This window comes from Calliphora vicina, chromosome 4 (assembly GCF_958450345.1).
Source record: "Calliphora vicina chromosome 4, idCalVici1.1, whole genome shotgun sequence".
Classification (NCBI taxonomy): domain Eukaryota; kingdom Metazoa; phylum Arthropoda; class Insecta; order Diptera; family Calliphoridae; genus Calliphora; species Calliphora vicina.
The window spans coordinates 1,822,045-1,843,632 of NC_088783.1; the positions used below are offsets into that span (position 1 = coordinate 1,822,045).

The window sequence follows — 21,588 nt, forward strand, 5'->3', positions numbered from 1 at the left end:
GATTCTTTCCACACTTGTTCTAACAATCTTACAAATTAATTTATTAATAATTCAATTTCATAGACATAATTTCGTAGAAATAAATCAATTTATTGTGCAAAAAATACTTACATCTTCGCCCATCAGTAATTATCTGTTCACAATCATCAAGGTTTTGGGTTATGGGACATTTGTATAAAGCACCAGAGTGATTGGTACCAGGCTGTAAATTCTTGTCTAAAGGAGCGCCAACCAGAAGCCTGAAAATAAAAATATGTTTTAAACAATATTCATTATAAGCAGAGCAAATAAATTCATTTACATACATATTTAACAATTATTTGGAAAAAATATAGCTTATATCTGTACATAACAAATACATACTCTCAGAAATACATTTTTATTACATTTTCGTCTTGTACATAAAAAGTTAAAATAAAACCAAACAAACCCACTTGAAACTATTAAGATAAAAAATCCAAATAAATAAAATAAATTCAAATGAATTTTTTTATTTTTGAGAAATGAAAAACACTTGCATAAACTTAAACGAGTTTCGTGTCTGGATTTGTTGGGGTTTTATTTTATTTGGGCGTATGGCTGGTACTTTTAATGCAAGAGTATGAATATGGCCAATGCACTTTTGACAGTTGCCGAACAACATTGAGCGTATGCCACTCAATTGTCAGACAGAAATTAAAAAGGGAATTCCTAACCATTAATTTCAATGGAATCAAGAGCATTTTAAAAATTTACAAGTTTTATGAACAGTGTGGGTCAAATATATGTTATATAAGAACTTTTGCTTAGTTATTATAATTTATTTGGCATTCGTTTGGAAAATCTAGGAAATTAACAATTGGAATACTCGTATAATTTCTATATGTTAATTTAATAATTTCGTACTGTTTGATGTTATTTTTGTTGTCCACAGTGTACAACTTTTACATCAATTATAATAGACATTAAATTACCTGTTTAGTAATGGTTTGATCAATTTATAATTGATTGTTATTGTAGAAACGGAAAACATGTCAATAGTTCAATATTGCAATAAAAAATCATATTATTTTAAAAACTTACTTATGTATGTATGCACAATTTGAATTCACAATGAAAAATAGTGTAAAATTAAAAACATTTTACATAAAAAAAGAAACTAAACTATTTTATCACCTAAGAGATACAACAGTCTGTTGTTTTTGTTTCTTCTATAGGCTGAAAATGTGGTTGCCTGACGCCTAAAAAATGCTTGTAGTCTGCGATTGTGGACGATTAAATATCTTTTTGGAGTTTCATTTCGATTATAAATAACTTTACATGCCAATGTTTCACATAAAGTACAACAATATTGTCGCAAAAATAATAAAAATAAATAAAATATTAATTAAAATTCCTGTGGTCTATTTACGACTGAGTATTCTATGATTAAGTGCCCACCATTCACAAAGTTACAAACTAATAAAGAAGTTAACAAATTGAAATGAATTGTAGGTTTTGTTTTCGAAAAAAGCAAATACTAAGGTTATGTTGTTTAAGTTTGGATTGAGGGATTCTCAAAGTATATAAAAATTCGTATATTTTTTTGACAATTTTAGTTTTCTTATATCTCGAGTTCTAATTGATACTGTTGGATAAACTTTTAGTATTAGATCTACCAATGCCTTACGTAAATTTATTGACCAATGCATTTTGAATCGGTTCTATACTTTTCCCGGGGGGACTGAAAATATGATGGGACATATGTGTCCCATTCGTCGTCAAAGGTAAAAATAAATGTGCTTTTTCTTTAAATTTTTTATTTTATTTAATATTTTATAATTGATAAACAATGAAATAACAAACAATTCAGTAAAAAACATTAAAAAAACACAAAATATTAATTTAAAATTATGATATCCTGTATATGGTTCATAAAATCTAAATCAAAATCGGACTTATTTGTGATAAAATTCAAAACAATTTCTGTTCCAGTATAGCACTTTTGTTTTTTACATGCGAAACAAATTGTGTTTGTTCGACTATCAATTCAGTTTTTTGTCCTGACTCCTCCATTCTATCTTGTTTGATAATGTCCAGCTACAGCCATCAAAAAACAGACGATCATAAAATCTGACCTTCGATTGATCATAAGTTTATATAATAATATATAACATTTTCCAGGTCTTCTGTCATATCTTGAACCACGGATTCGCCAATGTAAACCTCTCTCTGCGTTTTTGCCTGTGTATATATATCAGTTTTATATAAATAACCAATTTAAACTCAAGTTTACACCCAAGCTTATGGGTTTGTCTTTCATTTTAATTAAATTTTACCATATGCTCGTATAAAGACTGATAAGTATTTGCCTTGGGTCAAAGTTTTTCCAAATGCTGAGTTGAAATGATTTATTACTGGTCGTATTTTTAAGGCATGGTTTCAATTTCGTATTTTTTATTTCGATCGATTTCGTTTTAGGTTCTTCAGATTCCGTATAATTTATTAATTCCAAAAAAAAACGGAATTAATTCCACTTTCGATCGGAATAGAATTCTGTGACAGGCCTGATTGTATCGTAGATCTGATACAGTTTTCTGTTACAAACTAAACATTCGATAATATTAATATTTAAATCAATTTGTAAAGTCATCGTTATTTGCGTTGTGTAGTAACTACAACTACAATGTATACAATTGCTGTCGTAATCATACAAAAAGTTACTTTAATCCTCAACACTTTTAATACCAACAACACGTTGGACTCATAATCATACCTTAAATCTGGCAAAAGGAGCATTATAATAAACCAACGCAAACACTAAAACTGATTTACACAAACGTGACATGAACTGAACTTCTCAAAAGTACTAAACCTAAACTACCATAAATCAACAAGAATAAAAAACAAGCTTTAAGAATGTTCCAACAGATTGTTAGTCCTAATGATGTTATTGGTAAATTGGCCAAACAACTCGTATCTGTGAGTACACTATAAGTACTACAAGGAATAGAAATAAAATTAAAAAAAAGCAAACAGAAAAGTTAAAAACTGCATTGGCAAATGATATTTGAAAACTGATTGTCATGGCGACCTTAAGGGCACAATATTTTAAGCAAAAGTTCTTTTTCTCTCTAAATTCTTAGTTCAAAATGTATGAATGTACAAGATACATTGCGTGTATGCAGTTCGAGTAATCGATTATTCTTTATAAATTTCAATGCTGGCATAAAGAAGTCTGTTCAACAAGTAACGAATAATTGCAAACACTAATAGACAATCGTGTTAAAACGTGGGCTTTTTTTCCTAAAATCAAACTCAATACTCTGTTAAGAACTAAAACATACAAAAACTTTTGGAAGAGGAAGATTTTATAGAAGAAAAATCAGTAGGTGCAGAACAATGCATATTTATTGACCTGTAGGTCTTTAACATTTACAAATCGTTGTTTAGTTAATGCATGGTTTAAACAACAGCCATCATGTCTTTAAGTCAATCTTTGGCCATCATTAAATCAAGTTTGCCTACTTCAGTAACACTTTTGTGTGTGTTTTTGTTTTTGGTTTTTTTGTCTACCATTTCATCCATTCCGTCGTTCGTTGCTTGGTTAGGAATAAGTAATTCAAATTTCTAAGTAACATTTTCACAGTTGTAAGGAAACGTTTTGCAAAGGAAGCTTTGTTTGTAACGTACTTGATAACTTTCAACTAAAAATAAAATCAGAGGAACTATTTTCTTCAATTGTTGTTTTAATGAAATCTAGACAAATTTTGTTCGCATTTGCCACTTACTTTACAGCATACAAAAAAATAATAGAAATATAAATGAAACTTTTGCTAGCTAGTACTGAAAAACCATTTTCGTATGAATTTTTAATTATTTCAACCGTCATGTTTTAGTGTGTAGGTGCCACCCACCTGGAATGGAGACATGTTTAAGTGAGGTTTACCGTTGTATTTCAGGTTTGTTGAACCCTCACAATTTGACAAGTTTTCAGGTGTGTTGGCTTTATTTTCATGCCATGTTGTTTCCATGTGTTTCCCTTATTTTCTGGTATAATTGAAAAAGTTTAGTATTCTTTCATTTTTTTCTTTCTTTTTTTGTTATATCTTTAAGAGGTAATGGGTAATTAATTTTCTTCTTTATGTACCAACATTGTGCAAATGCAAATTAGGCGGTTATTGCAGATTTATTACCTTACGACTTTAAAGTCTCAGCGAAAATTGTTGAGCATAAGTAGGTACTCTTATGTAGAAATGTACATATGTATGTATACTCGTATTTAGTGAAATTAATATTCCCGAATAGCAATTCTGGGTAAATAATATTTCCAAACAAGTTCATTTCCTCAACTACATAACACGGCAAAGTTTGACGGTTACTTTTTACGGTCTTTTGCTAATTGAATTAGCAAATAATGCTTTTGTTATCGAAATATCATCAGACTTTTACTAGTTTACTAAAAATACAATGACTTTGAAAAAAGTACCCAATAATTTTTAATATTTTATATGTACAACCACTTCCTTTTTCATTGAAATTTGTAATTAAATATTTTGATTTCCACGTTGTATTTGTAAATATTTAAAATATAACATGCTATGGTTGGCTCTTTTATTATTTTGTTTTTTTAATAACTAAACTTTAATAACAAACATAAATTTGTTTACAGGGAAATGGCCACAATGATGCACAAAATGTATTTCAACTCAATTTTGTTTCGAATGTTTAAGATCGTTAGTTTACTTGTTGTTTGCCCGTCACTGTTATAAATGACACGTGTGTGTGTTTGTACTGTTTGTACCCAGCAGTTCTTGGTAACTGTCCCGAACTAGTGATTTTACCTATCATTTAGGATGACCACATAAATAGCTTAATGACTAGTTATTTTAACATGTGCGTGTCCTAATTGATTACAAAGAGACTAATTTGTAGCTGGTCCAAAGTAGTAAATGCATGGGATTCACATACCGGTTACATTGAGTCAGCTAACATATTACCTACCTTGACTGCTTGACAGTCAAAAAGCAGTATCAAATAATCTACGAATAAAAGTTTATTTTATTTAATTTATTTATAATAATATAAAAAAAATATAAGTAGGTCTAGGAACAAAATGTTTTGGTATGATTGACCGACTCTAGATTATTTGGCGTAAATAAAATATCTAGTCTCTAAATCTAGGTACTCTGTTCAAAATTTCGTGCGAAATGCTGTCAAACTACATATAAAATATTTGGAATGAAATATATGCGAAATAATTTCGCAAAAGTTGCACTCTGTTTTTATTGTGGAAAACATGTGAAATACATCTGGCAACCTTATTTTTCCACACTTTCGCACGAAATTAAAAGCAACAGCTAGCTGTCAAACAGCATATAAAATTTTTCGCATGAAAAAACCATGATTTTTCGCAAATATGAACAGAGTACTAGGCTTAAAGTATAAAAGTTATATTCAAAGAGGAACAAAATAAAAAACTTAAACATACTACACTTCAGATAACAAAGGGACTTTAAGTGACAATTAACTATAGATTACTTAGAGACACCAAAGTGACAATTGACTTCACGATTACCTGTATAAAGAAAAATATTGATTATCTATGCACTTCTAAGAACTCGTACGTGTCAAATGTCCCAAAATTATTTGTGAAATTTACTGTCTATAAGCGATACATTGACTACTTGTCAAACTGCTGGGTACCGTCTATTTCTTATTCCTTTAAGGCAAAGTTCCGACAATAAATTTGTTTATTTGCATTGTTGTTGTTTTTGTTTTTTTGCCTTTACTTAGTTGGATCCCACACTCTGATTGTTTATTATGCAGTCATGTAGTATTGTGCAAATTTAATATGCCGCCCTTAAAGTGAAATATTGTTTGTACATACTCATATACGAGTATGCATTTACAAATAGACGTACACAAACATACAGACATACAATGTATATACAGACATATATTCATATATATTATATCCATCTTGTGAGTAAATGCTCTTTGTTATTGCAGATTTTACATAAAGTTGCTAATAGATCGATGGTGTAGTGTAAATCGTGCTTAAATGATTAGCCATATTTCCATAAAGTTGTGAAAGAATAATTCTCATACTGATGAATAATGACTCAGCTATTGATGGACACAATAATGTAAAACGTATTTGCATTTACCAATAAGGTACAATGATGTTTATATTTAAGAACACATGGTACCAAATTTACCAGGTTTCTCAAGTTGTATCCTTTTTTGTATATATAACATTTATTACCTACAGTAATTTATAGATGTCCTTGAAATTTCAAAACTATCGTTTTAGGTATAAATGAGTTAAATATGATACTTTAACTCAACGAACGACTTGATACATTCTCAATTGAATAGAGATCATACAAATGAAATATTAGGAGAGAAAATGTTTAAAAATAATCGGATAAATTTTGATGAATCATTGAAAAATTTGAAGATGACTTGAAAACTTATCTACTCATTTCGCAGTGTAGCATGTTCTTCAAAATTTAAAGATGATGATAATATTAAAAAAAATAAAAAAATTCCCGCCAACACGTAAATGTTTTAATTATTTGATCGACCGCAATAAATGATTATTATCTTTAATTTAGTTGTAAGTTTTTGATATATAAAACATAAAAATAGTTTTCTTTCCTTTTTTAATTTATTGACACTAAGCTATTCAAGTTTTAGCTCGAAATTTTTATAAAAAGACGACTTAGCACGTTTGTACACTAAGCATTCGTTATGATAGTTATTAAATATTATAGTTAATTCTTATCAAACGTGTTTACGATCAATTGTTTTCTAATTGAGGACTAAGTTACGTATGAGTAACGATAATTATGACATATATTACTTATACGTTGACATTTTATAAAATTCAAATTATGTATGATTGTTAAGTAGATGTAAACGTTGCAGAACCTCTGTCTATATTATCATATCTGTGTTATATATTTTGAATACCACAGAAAATGGAGGTATGTCGTGTGATTTGTTCTCATTGTACATTAATATGTGTGTATGGTAGGGTGGGTCGATTTAGAAATCGACTTTTGATAATTTTTGGCATGAGGAAACAAATTTCCCTGCGACATATCAAAAAAATAATTTTCAGAAAAAGTAAAAAAAAAAATACTTTTTCTCAACTTAAATATGAAATAATCGGCTAATTTTTTTTAATATTAACTTAAATATTTAAAAAAAAATTAATCAGTCGATTTTTTTTTTGGTACCTAATAATGAAATTTGGACAAATTTTTGCCCTTACAAATCGGCCCACCATAGCGTATGCACATATATTGTACTATTTATACATTCATGTATTCGAGATTATGCAATTATAGGCAATAAATTCATAGTAACTGCTTATAGCCCAATGTAATCAAAAGATCTGTGGGTTATCAGTGAAGATGAGAGAGATTCGAATTCGCAACAACGTACTGATGTTAATAAAGAAAATATGTATACAGACGTTACTCGAGTTCTATTTCTATTAGTCCAACTAACCGATTGCGGTTAGATGGACTAATTTGTCATCAATTTAAATCTATAATTTATATTTCTAATCAAAGATAAGTATTCTACATTGACTAATATTGGTTAAACTTATTAATTTCATTAAAATGCATTGTTATAAGGCGTTGTTATATTGAACGTTATTCGCAATAAAGTACTTACAGTCTATATATTAGTTATTTGGCAAAATGTACAGTTGTTACCAGAGTTCTGTTCCTATTTGTTCGATTTGTTATGTTATGTTCGAGCTTTTGGAAAAGTAGTATGTAAATTGAAAATTAGTTTGATATTTTTTTAGTTATCGGACATAAATTATTAAAAACTAAAAAACGCTCATGAACTTACAATTAATTTTACATTTTCAACTACACACTAACACCTAAAAAACACAACATTTTGTTTAACACAAATACTTCCTATGACCATGACCATACCAATATCAATCACAATGTTGTAATATTGATATTGGTATAATGAATTGCAAGTAACTGAACTCAACTAAAATCTATATAAAAAAACAGCAAAATAAAACAATGAATGACAAAATCTCAACTACTCTAAACTCAATGAATGAATGAATGAATATCTATCTGTCTGCTTATCCATACGTATGAACGTCCGTCTGTCCGTCTGTCTGTCCGTCTATCTGCCTGTATGTACGGTACAAAAATCCATTATAAATAAATGCATTGACAATAAGATACAGTACGTCGTACTACGTAGTTGTCTTATTATTAGACTTGCATCAACGTAGTTTTTGTTGTCAACATAAGTCACCATTTAAGGAAAATTGTTGGTGTGGTGTTCAAGTCAATCACTTATGTTAAGTTTAGTAAGTATTCGAGTAACTATACTCGTGTAAACACTTCGGAGGAAACAAAACAAAAAAATAAAAAAAATACTAAAAAAATGGGAGAAACGTTAAAAAACAACAATAGTTAGTTGTCAACACGTTTTTATATTATTGCTGTTGTTGTTGTTGTTGTTTTGTTCTTGCTTTGTGGTCTTGGTGATGCATCTTGTAAATGCTCGATTTGTACGTACATATTGGATTTCTTGTCATTTTACTCGTATTGTTTTCAAAAGAAATTAAAGTTTCTCTCCACACATAGATACATTCGTATACACCCGCTCAAATCTAATCGAGTTGCTGGATTTGTTGTTGCAATTGATTAAAAAAAATGCATATTTTTCTGTATTTTATTCAGTTTATTGACAATCAATAAAGTCTCCAGAGTGTCTGCGGTTGCAATTTAAGTTTTTTGTTTTTATCTTGTAGCACACGTACATACATATGTATGGATGGATGTATCTATAGATCTGTATACAGATATATAGATTCATACATACGTACATACGATATACATATGGGCAATTCCACGAAAATGACTACCACGACCGAAAACCCAAAAACCCTTGAAACGTTTTTTTCAAGATGATTTCAATAGGAGAAAACACTAAAATATTACTATGTGTAAATAGTTAGAGCTTATTACTACATTTTATTGGCATAATAATAGTTTAGACTGACTGTATTTAATTTTTTAATTTTATTCACTAAGTTCCAAATTAGCATATAGTATGAAATGAATTTGACTCTGATTGTTAATATCAAATTCAATAAAATTGTTTATTGAAACGGAATGTATATTTTCCATTAATTTTTTTAGTTTTTGTATATATACGTATTATTTATTATAAGAGAAAAATCTGTCACGTACGAAATTAAATTTTATTTATTATAAAATCATCCAAAGATTGTTTTTATTTAAAAACAAGTAAGAGTGCTATATTCGGCTGTGCCGAATCTTATATACCCTTCACCAAATTATACTTCAAAATTTTAAATATTTTTAGGTAAACAAAATTTAATTTTTTTTCCAGTTGTTTTTTGAATTTTTTGAAAAAAAAATTTTTCGATTGTTATTTTAAATTTAATTATTTTTTTTTTTTAAATTTAAAATTTTTTTTTTTTAAATTTTAAAAAAATTTTTTTTTTTAAATTTAAAATTTTTTTTTTTTTAAATTTTAAAATTTTTTTTTTGTTTTTTCAATTTTTTTTTTTTTTTAAAAAAAATTCGGGTTCAAAATTTTTTTTCCCGATTTTGACCCATTGTAGGTCCAACTTACTATATTCTTATATACGTCGTTGCAAATGTCTTTGAAATATCTATCATTAGATATCCATATTGTTTATATTAATGTCTTAGTAATCCAGATATAGGTAAAAAATAGGTCAAAAATAGAGGTTGTCTTGGTTTTTTCCTCATATCTCAGCCATTTGTGGACCGATTTTGCTGATTTTAAATAGCAAAATTCTCGAAAGCATGTCTGACCGAATTATTGAAGATTTGGATCCCGAAGATATCTGGGGTCTTCAGAAAACTGATTTCAACAGACAGACAGACGGACAGACAGACAGACAGACAGACAGACAGACAGACAGACAGACAGACAGACAGACGGACATGGCTTAATCGACTCCGCTATCTATAAGGATCCAGAATATATATACTTTATAGGGTCGGAAATGAAAAATGTAGAAATTACAAACGGAATGACAAACTTATATATACCCTTCTCACGAAGCTGAAGGGTATAATAACGGATTGTAAAGGAAAAACATTTCGTTAAGTGTAAGAAATTAAAAGGAAACTTAACGCCTCTCACGATTCGAAAATTTTCGCATATTTCTACATGTACGTCAAATGACTTCCGATTTATGTCACGTACGATATACCCTTATTTCGCTTGATATTTTGGACAACAATGTTTCGAAAGAACTTTTTATTATTTTAAAATATATGTAGTACCCTCTGAATGGAACATAAATATCAAATTATTGTTCAGATACTCTTAGTTTTCCAAAATCTATTCCACTCTATAGGCGTACAAATGTCACGTACGATGATATGGAATTGCCCATATGTACATATAAACATATATGTAAGTTAAACTGATTTTCTCTATTTCATTTTGAGTTCATTTGAAATTGATTTGGCTTCCATAAATGACTTTTCTCGTTTAAAATGTTCCTTATTGTAGAGTATTTAAGCTCCAGTTTACCATGTGTAACCACAAGTATCTATTTGAAAAAAAAAAACAAATGTCGACATTTTTCCATCTACATACATATATGTACATATTTGTACTTACGTTCGTTCCATTTATTTCCAATTTGGAATAATACCAGGGTTTCTGGATGCTGACGTATCGGAAAAATTGTATAAAATTTCCGAAATTTTATAGTGTTTTTTTTCATTTTATATGAATGTTTTTTTTTTGTAATACTTTCTGGCAACTTTAAAAACTTTTATATGTGTAGGTTATATAGAAACCCTGCAAGATACAACATTCTTCACATTATGTACAATGTATTGTTAAAAACAACTAAATCATATTTGCGGTAATATAGGCTAATTTGTCGTCAATTTAAATAAATCAATATTTTATATTTCTTATTAATTAATATTGGTTAAACTTATTAATTTCTTTAAAATGGATCATTATTTCGTTAAGTTGTCGTATTGTATTTATTTTTTGATAAACAACAATAATCATAATATTTTATTCAAATTTTGAAAAAAAAAAAATATTGGTAAAAATTAGTTTTTCTTGCAGTGAAAATATTTATACTTAAGTATGTAGGCTGTTTGTAGGTCTGTAGAGTACGTCACAAAATTTTTAAAAATGTTTGATGTATTTCTGGTTAATTAAAAATCCGGGTTTTTCTTTGCATATTTACTTTAAGCAGATTTAAGATCGAATAAAAAAATATTAAAAGCGAAGTTAAATAAATCTAGGTTTGATGATTAACAACAGCAGCAATGGCAAATTGAGTTTTAGAAATGATACAGAACTCAAACCAAAAAGTACTTTTTAAGATAGAAAGTACGAAATTATTTGTAGCCAGTTAAAATAAATATGAAATGGTATAACCTTGGTGCAAATTTCATCGATATAAATTCAAATAACTTTTTGGCTTCAATCTTGAGATATTGAAAATCAAGCTAAATCCAGAACGACCTAGTTCGTTTTTCAAGTACATATCTACTTATTGAAAAAATTTTGTTTTGTAGCACAGTGTTATTTTTGAATAATTTTATAAATTCTTGTATGCTGTCTTATTAATTATTTTGTTTAAATATGTAATTATTGAAAATACTTGATTGAACATTGAAATGAGTTGAGGTTGTTATACAAACAGAAGTTTTAAACAAGAAATTCAGAATTTATTTATGCATTTCCATTTGTTGATCAATTTTATAAGATAAAAACTAAAATTAAATAAACACTGAGAAAACATTAAATTTAAAAACACTCTCTGCAGCTCTAACTTCTATGCATATAAATACATATCTAATGTAAACAAACAAACAAAGAAAGAGACAAATAAATAAATAAATATGAAAACCATTAGAAATAAAAGCTGGCTGCTTTTAAAACAACATGATGTTTAATTTTGTTGAAGAAACGCAGTTTTGTTAATGGCACGCTTACAGATAAAACTTATTAAAGTGCAACAAAACCACTTTACATTACAGCCAAGGGTATTTATTGCTGCAACCAAACCACCTCAATGTTTATGAAGTAAAAAGTAACAAAAATATCTGATTTGGTTGCTTTGCTCTCTTGTTCACTGCTCGTAATAATCTCTTATTTTTGTATTTTTTGTATTAAACCCAGAGTGCAGTTATTTTCATTCTTCTCGGTATATTGTAATTTTTGGGGGCGTTTTGTGTGATATTCAACTGCTTCAAGGAGACTGTGCTTCAGCAGATACACATACAAGCATAAAGACAAGAAAAACTAAACAAAATGAAAAAACCGGGCCACCAATTGTTTACTGAAGTTATTTATAACACCACTATCACCACCAACAACATTAGCATCTATCTGCAGCCGTGTGGCATGCCAAGGCAACATTGGGCGATAATTGCAAATGCACAATATCATCAGGTAACTTTTTTTCTTTTTATTTTTTTCCATTTTTTCCATTTTCATTTTGGACATGCAGCACGAGTTTTCTGTTTTAAAAGATAAAAAACGACTCCAACAGTGTACGAACAAATAATTGTTGGTCTTTTTTATCTCAGCACATTGAATACGAAACATATAAAAGCTTAATTGTTGTAAATTAAGACAAAAATAAACAAAAACAATTCAAAAAAATAAATTATGATTTGTACACAATTTTTTGTTTTCTCAAAATGAGATACATATGTAAGTAAATTTGATATTTTAGTAATAGTCAATGTACAAATATTTGCTAAGTGGCGCCACTACCAGCAGCCGCTCCAGTGTTTTAGATTTTAGGAATGGCTTAATTTGCAATTTAAAATTCTTTGTGTTTAATGTTGCTGAATGTTGTTAAGACTGCTCAGTTCAGAAGAACTTATAGAAACCTAGAACTGACCCATCTCTGTCTGTAAAGCCTTTAGTCTTCATATAAGCAGGAACAAGATTTATGATTTAAACCCACAAGACAATACAAGAGTAAGTGTATGTATTGTATTTATTTCTTTGGGCAATTTTCATTATTATGTAATTTGTTTAAAAAAGTTTTACATTTAGAAACTAATCGAAAACAGATGTAAAATGATAGTATTGGTGATTACATTCAAACATATAAATGGTATATTTTATACACGAGTTCATAAATCCAAATGTATGTTGTTTTCATGTGTAGCAAATGAGAAGCTGCATGAATATGCCACATTTAACAAAGGAAATTTGAAAAATCCCACGTTTTATACGTGTTTTAACCCACTGACAACAACGTATGATGGATGGGTCATTTCATATCTATAGATTTTAGACTTAACTTAAAATGTTTCACATGATATATGGATATAGTTAATCATCCTATCACGAAGCTGTTATAGATAGATATTCGTTTGTAAGTGACTCCAAAATCTATTTAATTTAATAAGGCAAAATATTCGCAGTGAAATCACAGTCATGAGTTACAAATTTTCAATATTGTATCCGATATTCCATACTTTGGTGCTACTATTTTGATACATATGTAGTTTGAAATTTATTTAAAACATCACAGAATGAAGTAGCTATAAAATCACTCATATTATTTGCAAAACTTGGATACAAGAATACAAGAATGTTTGAATATATATTACTCAAAAAACCAAAGTATAGGGTAAAATAGCGTTGAATGATTACAATGACTTATTCTTTAAATACATTTTATCAAAATTGCAAGTTCGGAAAGATAAAACTCCCGAACAAAGAAGTTAATATAACGTCCGTTGATATTCATTTGTTTAAGGCTTCAGATATCCTATCAATAAATGGAGCCCATAAATAACACTTACATATATGATCAGGAAACTACAACTACCTCGAAATCGAATATTCAAACATTTTAAAAAGTCGAAAGTTCGACTTTTAGAAATCTGCATTATATTAATGAAATGCATTATATTAATATTTATTTTATAGTATACGCATGTTAAAAGTATTTATATGTCTATGATTCGAAACTGCTGAATATATCAATTTTAATAGTATGAAATAGTTTGCTTAGAAAAATATTATGAAGTATTCAGGGACTTTCATTAGACGTCAGTTGAATAATTGGAACCTGTACTGGAATTCTATTAAAAGTTGTAAAATTGGGTAACAAATTTAAACAAAGTAAATGAGCAAAAACATTTTTCTTTTAAAATTTCAATAATTTATGCACGTTAAAGTGATTTTCGGAAGTGGGCCTTATATGGGAGTTATGACCAATTATGGACCGATCACCATGAAATTAGGACGTGTCATTTATGTCTACATGAAGGTTATTTATGTTGAATTTTGTGTATATACCAACATTTTTAAGAGATTTATGCACGTTAAAGTGATTTTAAGAAGCGGGTCTATATGGGAGCTATGACTAATTATGGACCGATCGTAACAAAATTTGGTGACATGAATTTTGTATATATAAAACTTATTTGGAGCGAAATATATGTAGATACATATATAAATTAAACATTTATGACCGATAAAGTCCAATTTCGAGAGGACATTTGTATGGGGGCTAGGTGAAATAATGCACCGATTTCAGCCAGTTTCAATAGGCTTGGTCCTTGGGCCGAAAAAATAATATGTACCAAATTTGATCGAAATATCTTCAAAATAGCGACCTGTACTCTGCGCACAATGTTTACATGGACAGCCAGCCAACCAGCCAGACGGACATCGTTTAGTCGACTCAGAAAGTGATTCTTTTTGGGCGTTACAAACATCTGCACAAACGCATTATACCCTCCCCACTATGGTGGTGTAGGGTATAAATAGGCTCTCAAAAATAAAACCCCAACATCACATTTGGCTAGAGGAAATACAATTTTCTTTTGTCTCGATTCTTAAATATTTTGGAAAAATCCGGGACTCGAAATTAATTTTTGAGTTCCCATAGACCCATATAATAACAACCGCGATGCGCTTTTGTCGGCAAAAAAAGTTTAGTAGCTACATTTTTTAAAAAAAGAATCGAAATACAGCTTTAATTAATTTAATAAATTGTTTATTATAAAAGTATACAATAAAATATAGCCAAACAAAATAAAGACATAGAGATGGTCAACATTTTCAATTTAAAATACTCGTTTGTATGTTTATTTTATTCCAATACAATACAAAATAAAAAAATATGAAATCTGTTTATTTTAGAGTCTTATACAGACAATAGATAAGTGGCTACCGCTCTTACTACATTATGTTTTCGATGATACCGAACGATAATCAAAAAAAGCAGTGATTTGAGAAAAAAATCAAATAAAAAACTTAGAAAAACAAATAACTAATTGATTTGAAATGGCTTATCTTCTGAAGGCGGGGTAGAAAATTAGAAAAGTGTGTTTTGTTAAACATCATTTTGAGTGGAATTACGAAATTTACATAAATTTTTATATTGGCAGCAATACGTCCAACAAAGCATAAATCACTGCCAAAAATTCTATAAAAAATCAATATTGCCATCTGAATTAAGTCAATTTAAATTTAAATGTTTTGCCTACAAATGTGATTTTATTTTCAATTATAAATGCTCCACCCTAAATTTAAAAACCCCACCTTATTAGTGTTTCTTGTTTGGTCGTAATTTATTTTTGTTCAAGTGAAACAAAACATTTTGGGAATTTCAAAAATGCAATCAGGCAAAACAGAACCAAATACGAATTTTAATCATTCAGAAGCTATTGCCATCTGAATTAACAAACAAACTATTTAAATTAAATCGCTAATTTCAATTCCAACAAAATTTAACAAAACTAATGGCCCACATAGTTTAAAACGGAAAAAAAATCAACTAGATTATTTAAAAGTATGTCATCAATGCAACTGGTAAACCTAAATGTAAATACATACATACATATGTATGTATCTATGTGTGTATGATGGTGTGTAAAGGTATCAACCAAGAGCTTTCTCTTGGGTACGTAGGTAATTCTGGATTTTCTGTTTGGTATCTTCGATATCTTCATATACATATGTATACAGGAAAGCCCACGCAAAATTTGTAACAAGATATTGGAAAGTCTTCAACAGCATTAACGGTTACACGTTTTTCATGAACAAAAAAAATGTCAAACATTTAAAATTAACTCTTGTTTAAATTCCAATCACCACAAAGGTAGAAAACATAGTAACACCCAATAAATATCAGATATTAAATGGTTCAAGTAGTAAACAAATATACTTATGTACATAATTATTGGTTATAAAAAATTGCTTAAAACATAAAATACTGAATTGTAGTAAAAATATAAATGCAAAATTTTAAAAATAAGGAACGCATTTTCTAATATTATAAAAGACTTCACAACTCTACTAAACAATTTTGCAAAAATATTTGAATCTGGTTTTATACGACAACAAAAAATATATGTATGAATATCAGAATAAATATAAAAACAATATTAACCAGTAAAAGTGTTATATTTGTCTGTGCCGAATCTTGTATACCCTCCATCAATATGTGACAATAAATTATTTTTCTGAAATAGCGGTTATATTATGTACCCTAAAGATTTAGGTTCATATAAAACTAGTTTATGTCCAATTTCATCACTATATTAATTATTATAAGACAATTATGAATGTTCAAATCATTTTGCATGGGGGTTAGGTGAAATCATCGACCCATATTGGCCATTTTCAAAACCAAACAAACCTTATCAACAGAGAATATTTGTGGAAAATTTCAGCCAAATTTCAGACAGACAGACAGACAGACAGACGGACAGCTGGACAGACGGACAGACGGACGGATATAGCTAGATCATCTTAAAATATTCTGTGGACTCAAAATATATTTACATTAGGGTGGGTAGATTTTTCACGAAAATTCGTATAGCAGAAACGCAATCTACGAAAAATTCTATGAAATTCTCCCCAAGAAACCTAGGTCTAAAATCAAATCCTATCTTGCGCATTTCGTCTTTTATCTAATGATATCTCAGTATATGTAAATTAGAATTAATTTCAAAAATTTGATTTGCGTGTATCATAATTTTTCTGAAAGTTTTTGCGTAAATAAAATAGGTAAAAAATAATGGCGTCCTTTTTTTAAATTTTCACTCCTTGTAGTGGTTCAACATACCTAAAGACGCGCATTTTGAGCACATTTTTCTGAAGAGCAAATCTGATTTCACCAGTCGATTCTGAATCAAAAATTAATACAATTGATGTTTTTTGAATCCTTAAAAATAGTTCCAAAAACCCACAACAGGGGGCGCAAATCTCATAAAAAATAAAACAAAAAGAATTTTAGTTTTTTTTAAAACATGCACGATGAAAGCCATTTTAAGCTTAGCAAAACGGCACCAATATTTCCTTTCTAACCGTTAAAAAGTTATGTGGCTTCAAAGTTATTTATTTAACAAGAAAATAATATTTGTTAAAAAAAAGTTTAGACATTTTTTTATTAGCTTGCCTTAACAAAACATTTTTAAAGCCACATTAACGGGTTGTGATAGAAAGGAAATATTGGTACCATTTTGATAAGCTTAAATTGCGCTTTCATCGTGTATATTTAAGAAATCTAAAATACTTTTTTTTATTTTGTTTATGAAGTTTGCGCCCCTGTTGTGGGTTTTTGGTGCACAATCGACTGGTGCAATCAAATTTGCAATATATTCAACGCGTCTTTAGGTGCGCTGAACCACCACAAGGAGTGAAAATTTTCCAAAATAAGGACGCCACTATTTTCATTTGCGTAAAAACCTTCAGAAAAATTATGATACCCGAAGAACAAATGACGTGACCTGGTCACAAACGAACTCTAATGTACACATATATTTTTTTTAATAGTTTTTTATTGGATAAAATACGAAATGCGCAAGATAGTATTTGATTTTAGACCTATGGTTTCTAGGGGAAACTTTCTTAGAATTTTCCGTAGATTGAGTTTCTGCTATACGATTTTTATCTGTTTGATCCTCCATACAAATCGACCCGGCCTAATATACATACTAATTTGGGTTTGCTACAAATATTTTTATGTGTTACAAACGGGATGACGAAATCAATATGTACCCCCATTTTTGTTTGATGGTGGGTATAAAAATCTCAGTAGAATTTTTAAAATTAATGTTACCAATTTTATAAGTGCATATGTGCAGTTGATTGTATTGTGTTCATAAATTTGCATGTGTAATCAATGATCTGTCTCTCAAAGATCCCTTCGGATTTCTTAACGCAACTTTGTGGAAATATGTATACGAAAAGAAAATAACATGCTTGCATCCAGCAATTTCAAGATGCAACAACCAACTAACCAACAAACAAAGAAAAGAACAAAGTACGAGTATTTTCAGTTAATTGCATAAATTACAATAATTTGTGGAAAGCAATAAATTCCAATACAATTGCTTCAAGCTATAGACATTCATACGTACGCTCACTGTAAATCAAGTAGATTTAACCAAAAGAGATTCCAAGTAAAAATTAAGGTAGATTGAACTTCGCAATACAAATATATATGTATATGTATGTAATGAAAAGTGTTATCAAGACCAACAAACCAACCAAACAACCAACCAACCAACCAGCTGTTGCCAAGAAGACTACATAGAGGACAACAGAAAGTAATCTTCATGTTGCCAGTAACATGACATTTGTTACAAATGTTGTCTGTTTACATCCGTAATCTGCAAGAAACACGCACCATACATATGTTAGTTTTTATTTTTTTTTATTCAAAATTAAGAATACTTCGATAATTGAAAAACAATTGTTGCATGAGCGAATATATCTTATTGGAGATGAATCCCAATGAATCATTATATTGTAAAAATTAGTTTTGTTATTTGTGGCTTTTTTCCTTTCATTATAACAATCGATGTTGTTGTTTGCAATCGAATACATATATTAATCATATGAATCTATAAAATTGATATGAAATGAAAATAAAAAGATGTTAGTTTGTTTTGTAGCAGTCGGTTCGAAATAGACAAATTTTTACGTTATGATTATTAACGTTATCCTAATCATCAAATATTTGTTCAATTCACAAGTTATTGTGTCGGCTGAATTTACAGTTTACACATTTTGCTGATAATTTCTACATATAAAAAATATTGTATTGTTTCACCTACATATGTATGTATAGTCGCATTATAAATATTCTTAAGTGAATTTCATAATATGTAATTTAAATTTGTTCATACAAAAAATTACATTTATAAATTCTTCTTAATTAAAAACCAAAATATAATAATTTCAGACTGAGCTTTTTTGGAATTCTTGAAACTTAGATTTCCATTTCGAGCATCGCCAAAAATATAGCGCCACGTTCCTCAGAATGTCCTCAATTTAACTTCTAGCTAGATTTTAGGTGTATGAAATGTTATGTGAGTTGTGTCTGAAGAAAACGTAGATGGTTGAAAAGTTGAAATCCCTCAAAATTTGCTGCCCCAGCAGTTCTTGTGTCTATTGATTCGTTTTCAATTGTTTACAAATATGTATAGAGTGTCAGTGTGGTACATTTTGTTTGAAACAACTATTAATTGAAAATATGCAAAAATAAAAAATTAAAATAAAAAACCAACAAAGACTTACAAACACTGCATCGCAATAAATAATAGAATTTGCCAAGACAAATAGCCTCCAGTAAAATAAACAAACAGCAGCAACAACAAATGAAGATAATGACAAAGTAGTTGACGAACGAAGTTGACGATGATGCTGCTGTTGCCTCTACTTCTGGTGCTGGTGCTGCTGCAGATGCTAATAAAACAACAAACGATTTGCCACAGAAATTAAATTGCAACTAATGCCAATGAAAAATATTACTTTTTCGCAGTACTTATACTCATACATATCCATACATACTTTGGATCTTACCAGCAGTTCTGGGTGACTGTACCGAACTAGTGATTTTACCTATCATTTAAGGTCACCACTAGTTACATACATAGCTACGTGACTAGTGGCTATTTTAACATGTACGTGTCCTAAGCTGGATGTCAATTGACTCTATATAGATTACACAGATAGTTAGATTACATAGATGGTCCGAAGTAATCATCGCATGGGATTCATATACCGGTTATATAGAGTCAGTTACCATACTAGCAACATAACAGGCTATTTGATATGCTACAAAACCAGTTATTCTAAAATGCAAATAGTCAAATTTTCCTCCTACTACTCTCCAATAGATTACTACTTTCTAAAGTGCAGTACATAATAAATGTTTAAAGTGACTACTCCCTAGATTACTTAGATACACTTAAGTGACAATCGATATCAGATAGGCAGTAACCAAAATGTACGAAAAATATATAATTAGGAGTCGGCCAGTGATCAGACATAAGTGACAATTACTGTCTCTAAGGGATACATTGACAACATGTAAAACTGCTGGGTTACTTACATATTTACTCATACTCATACATATGCCTGCAAAAAGTCAAAGTCATGTTAATAACATTTGCAACGACATACATATTAACATTAATGCGTGTATGCATAAGTACATGAATACATATTGCAAAAAAGTGTATGTAAACAAATTTGCTGAGTTGGGCTTTAACCGACAAATAAGTAAATATGCATATATTAGTGTGGTACCATCTTTATGGAGACAAAAAATATACGTTTGTTATATTATTCAGTAAAATTACATTAATACATAACTATTAATTATGAAAAAAAAAAATTTGAAAAATATTCATAATATTGGTATTGCTCGTAATTTCCTTGTTCCTATTCGAAGGGACTTTCAATGAACTTTCATATAAAAATGACATCTGATTCAGGAATAAGGAGAAAATGAATAAAACAAATTCATTTTGAGCTATACTACTGTAAATATGTACGTACATATAATGTACAAAGCAGATGTAATATATGAAGAAAAATATACATTCATATTTACATAGTACTTATGTGTTTCATTTACATCTTAATTTTCCCCTCCTGATACGACCACTGTACAATAATTTATTAAAATCTTGGTAAATTGTGATGATTTACTGATTAAGAATATTTAATTATGAATTTCGCATTCTTGTAAATACAAATTGTATTTATTTAGTACATGTTAAAGAAAATCATTAAAGAAACAGAAAATGATGCTGCAGATTATTTTTTATTTTGTTTATCTTACAATTGTTTGGTTTAGCAGTAAAACAAATACATATTAACTTGCAAGTATAAATTCAATATATGCATGTGTACATAAGATCATATTTTCACATCATGTCATATTGTCATAATGCCCTAATATTTCACAATGGTTTAAAAATATTGTTATTGCCGTTCAAGCAAAAAATTTCCTAAAATAATACTACTCTGTATGCTATGTTTATTGTGTTATTGTAACCAACCAGCATAGACCTGAGCCGAACGCCTAAGATTCGGTTAAGCCGAGCCGTCGAGTCGTGAAATATTAGGACATTATGACAATACGACATTATAAAAGACCTTGTGAATTGACCAAATGAGTTTGTGTTACTAAAAACATTTAAAACAAGTAAGAGTGCTATATTCGGCTGTGCCGAATCTTATATACCCTTCACCAAAATATACTTCAAAATAAAAATTTATTTTTTTTTTCCAAAGTAGTTTTTTCATTTTTTGGAAAAA

At 29.0% G+C, this 21,588-nt stretch overlaps 1 protein-coding gene across 1 annotated transcript in view; it reads right to left on the minus strand.

Moving 5' to 3' along the window:
* Nucleotides 1-21,588, minus strand: part of mew (multiple edematous wings) — an 89,129-nt gene that overhangs the window by 17,330 nt on the left and 50,211 nt on the right. Inside the window, exon 2 of the mRNA XM_065509967.1 lies at nucleotides 112-239. Within this exon, the coding sequence (XP_065366039.1) occupies nucleotides 112-239 (128 nt within the window). The remainder of the gene's footprint in view (nucleotides 1-111; nucleotides 240-21,588) is intronic.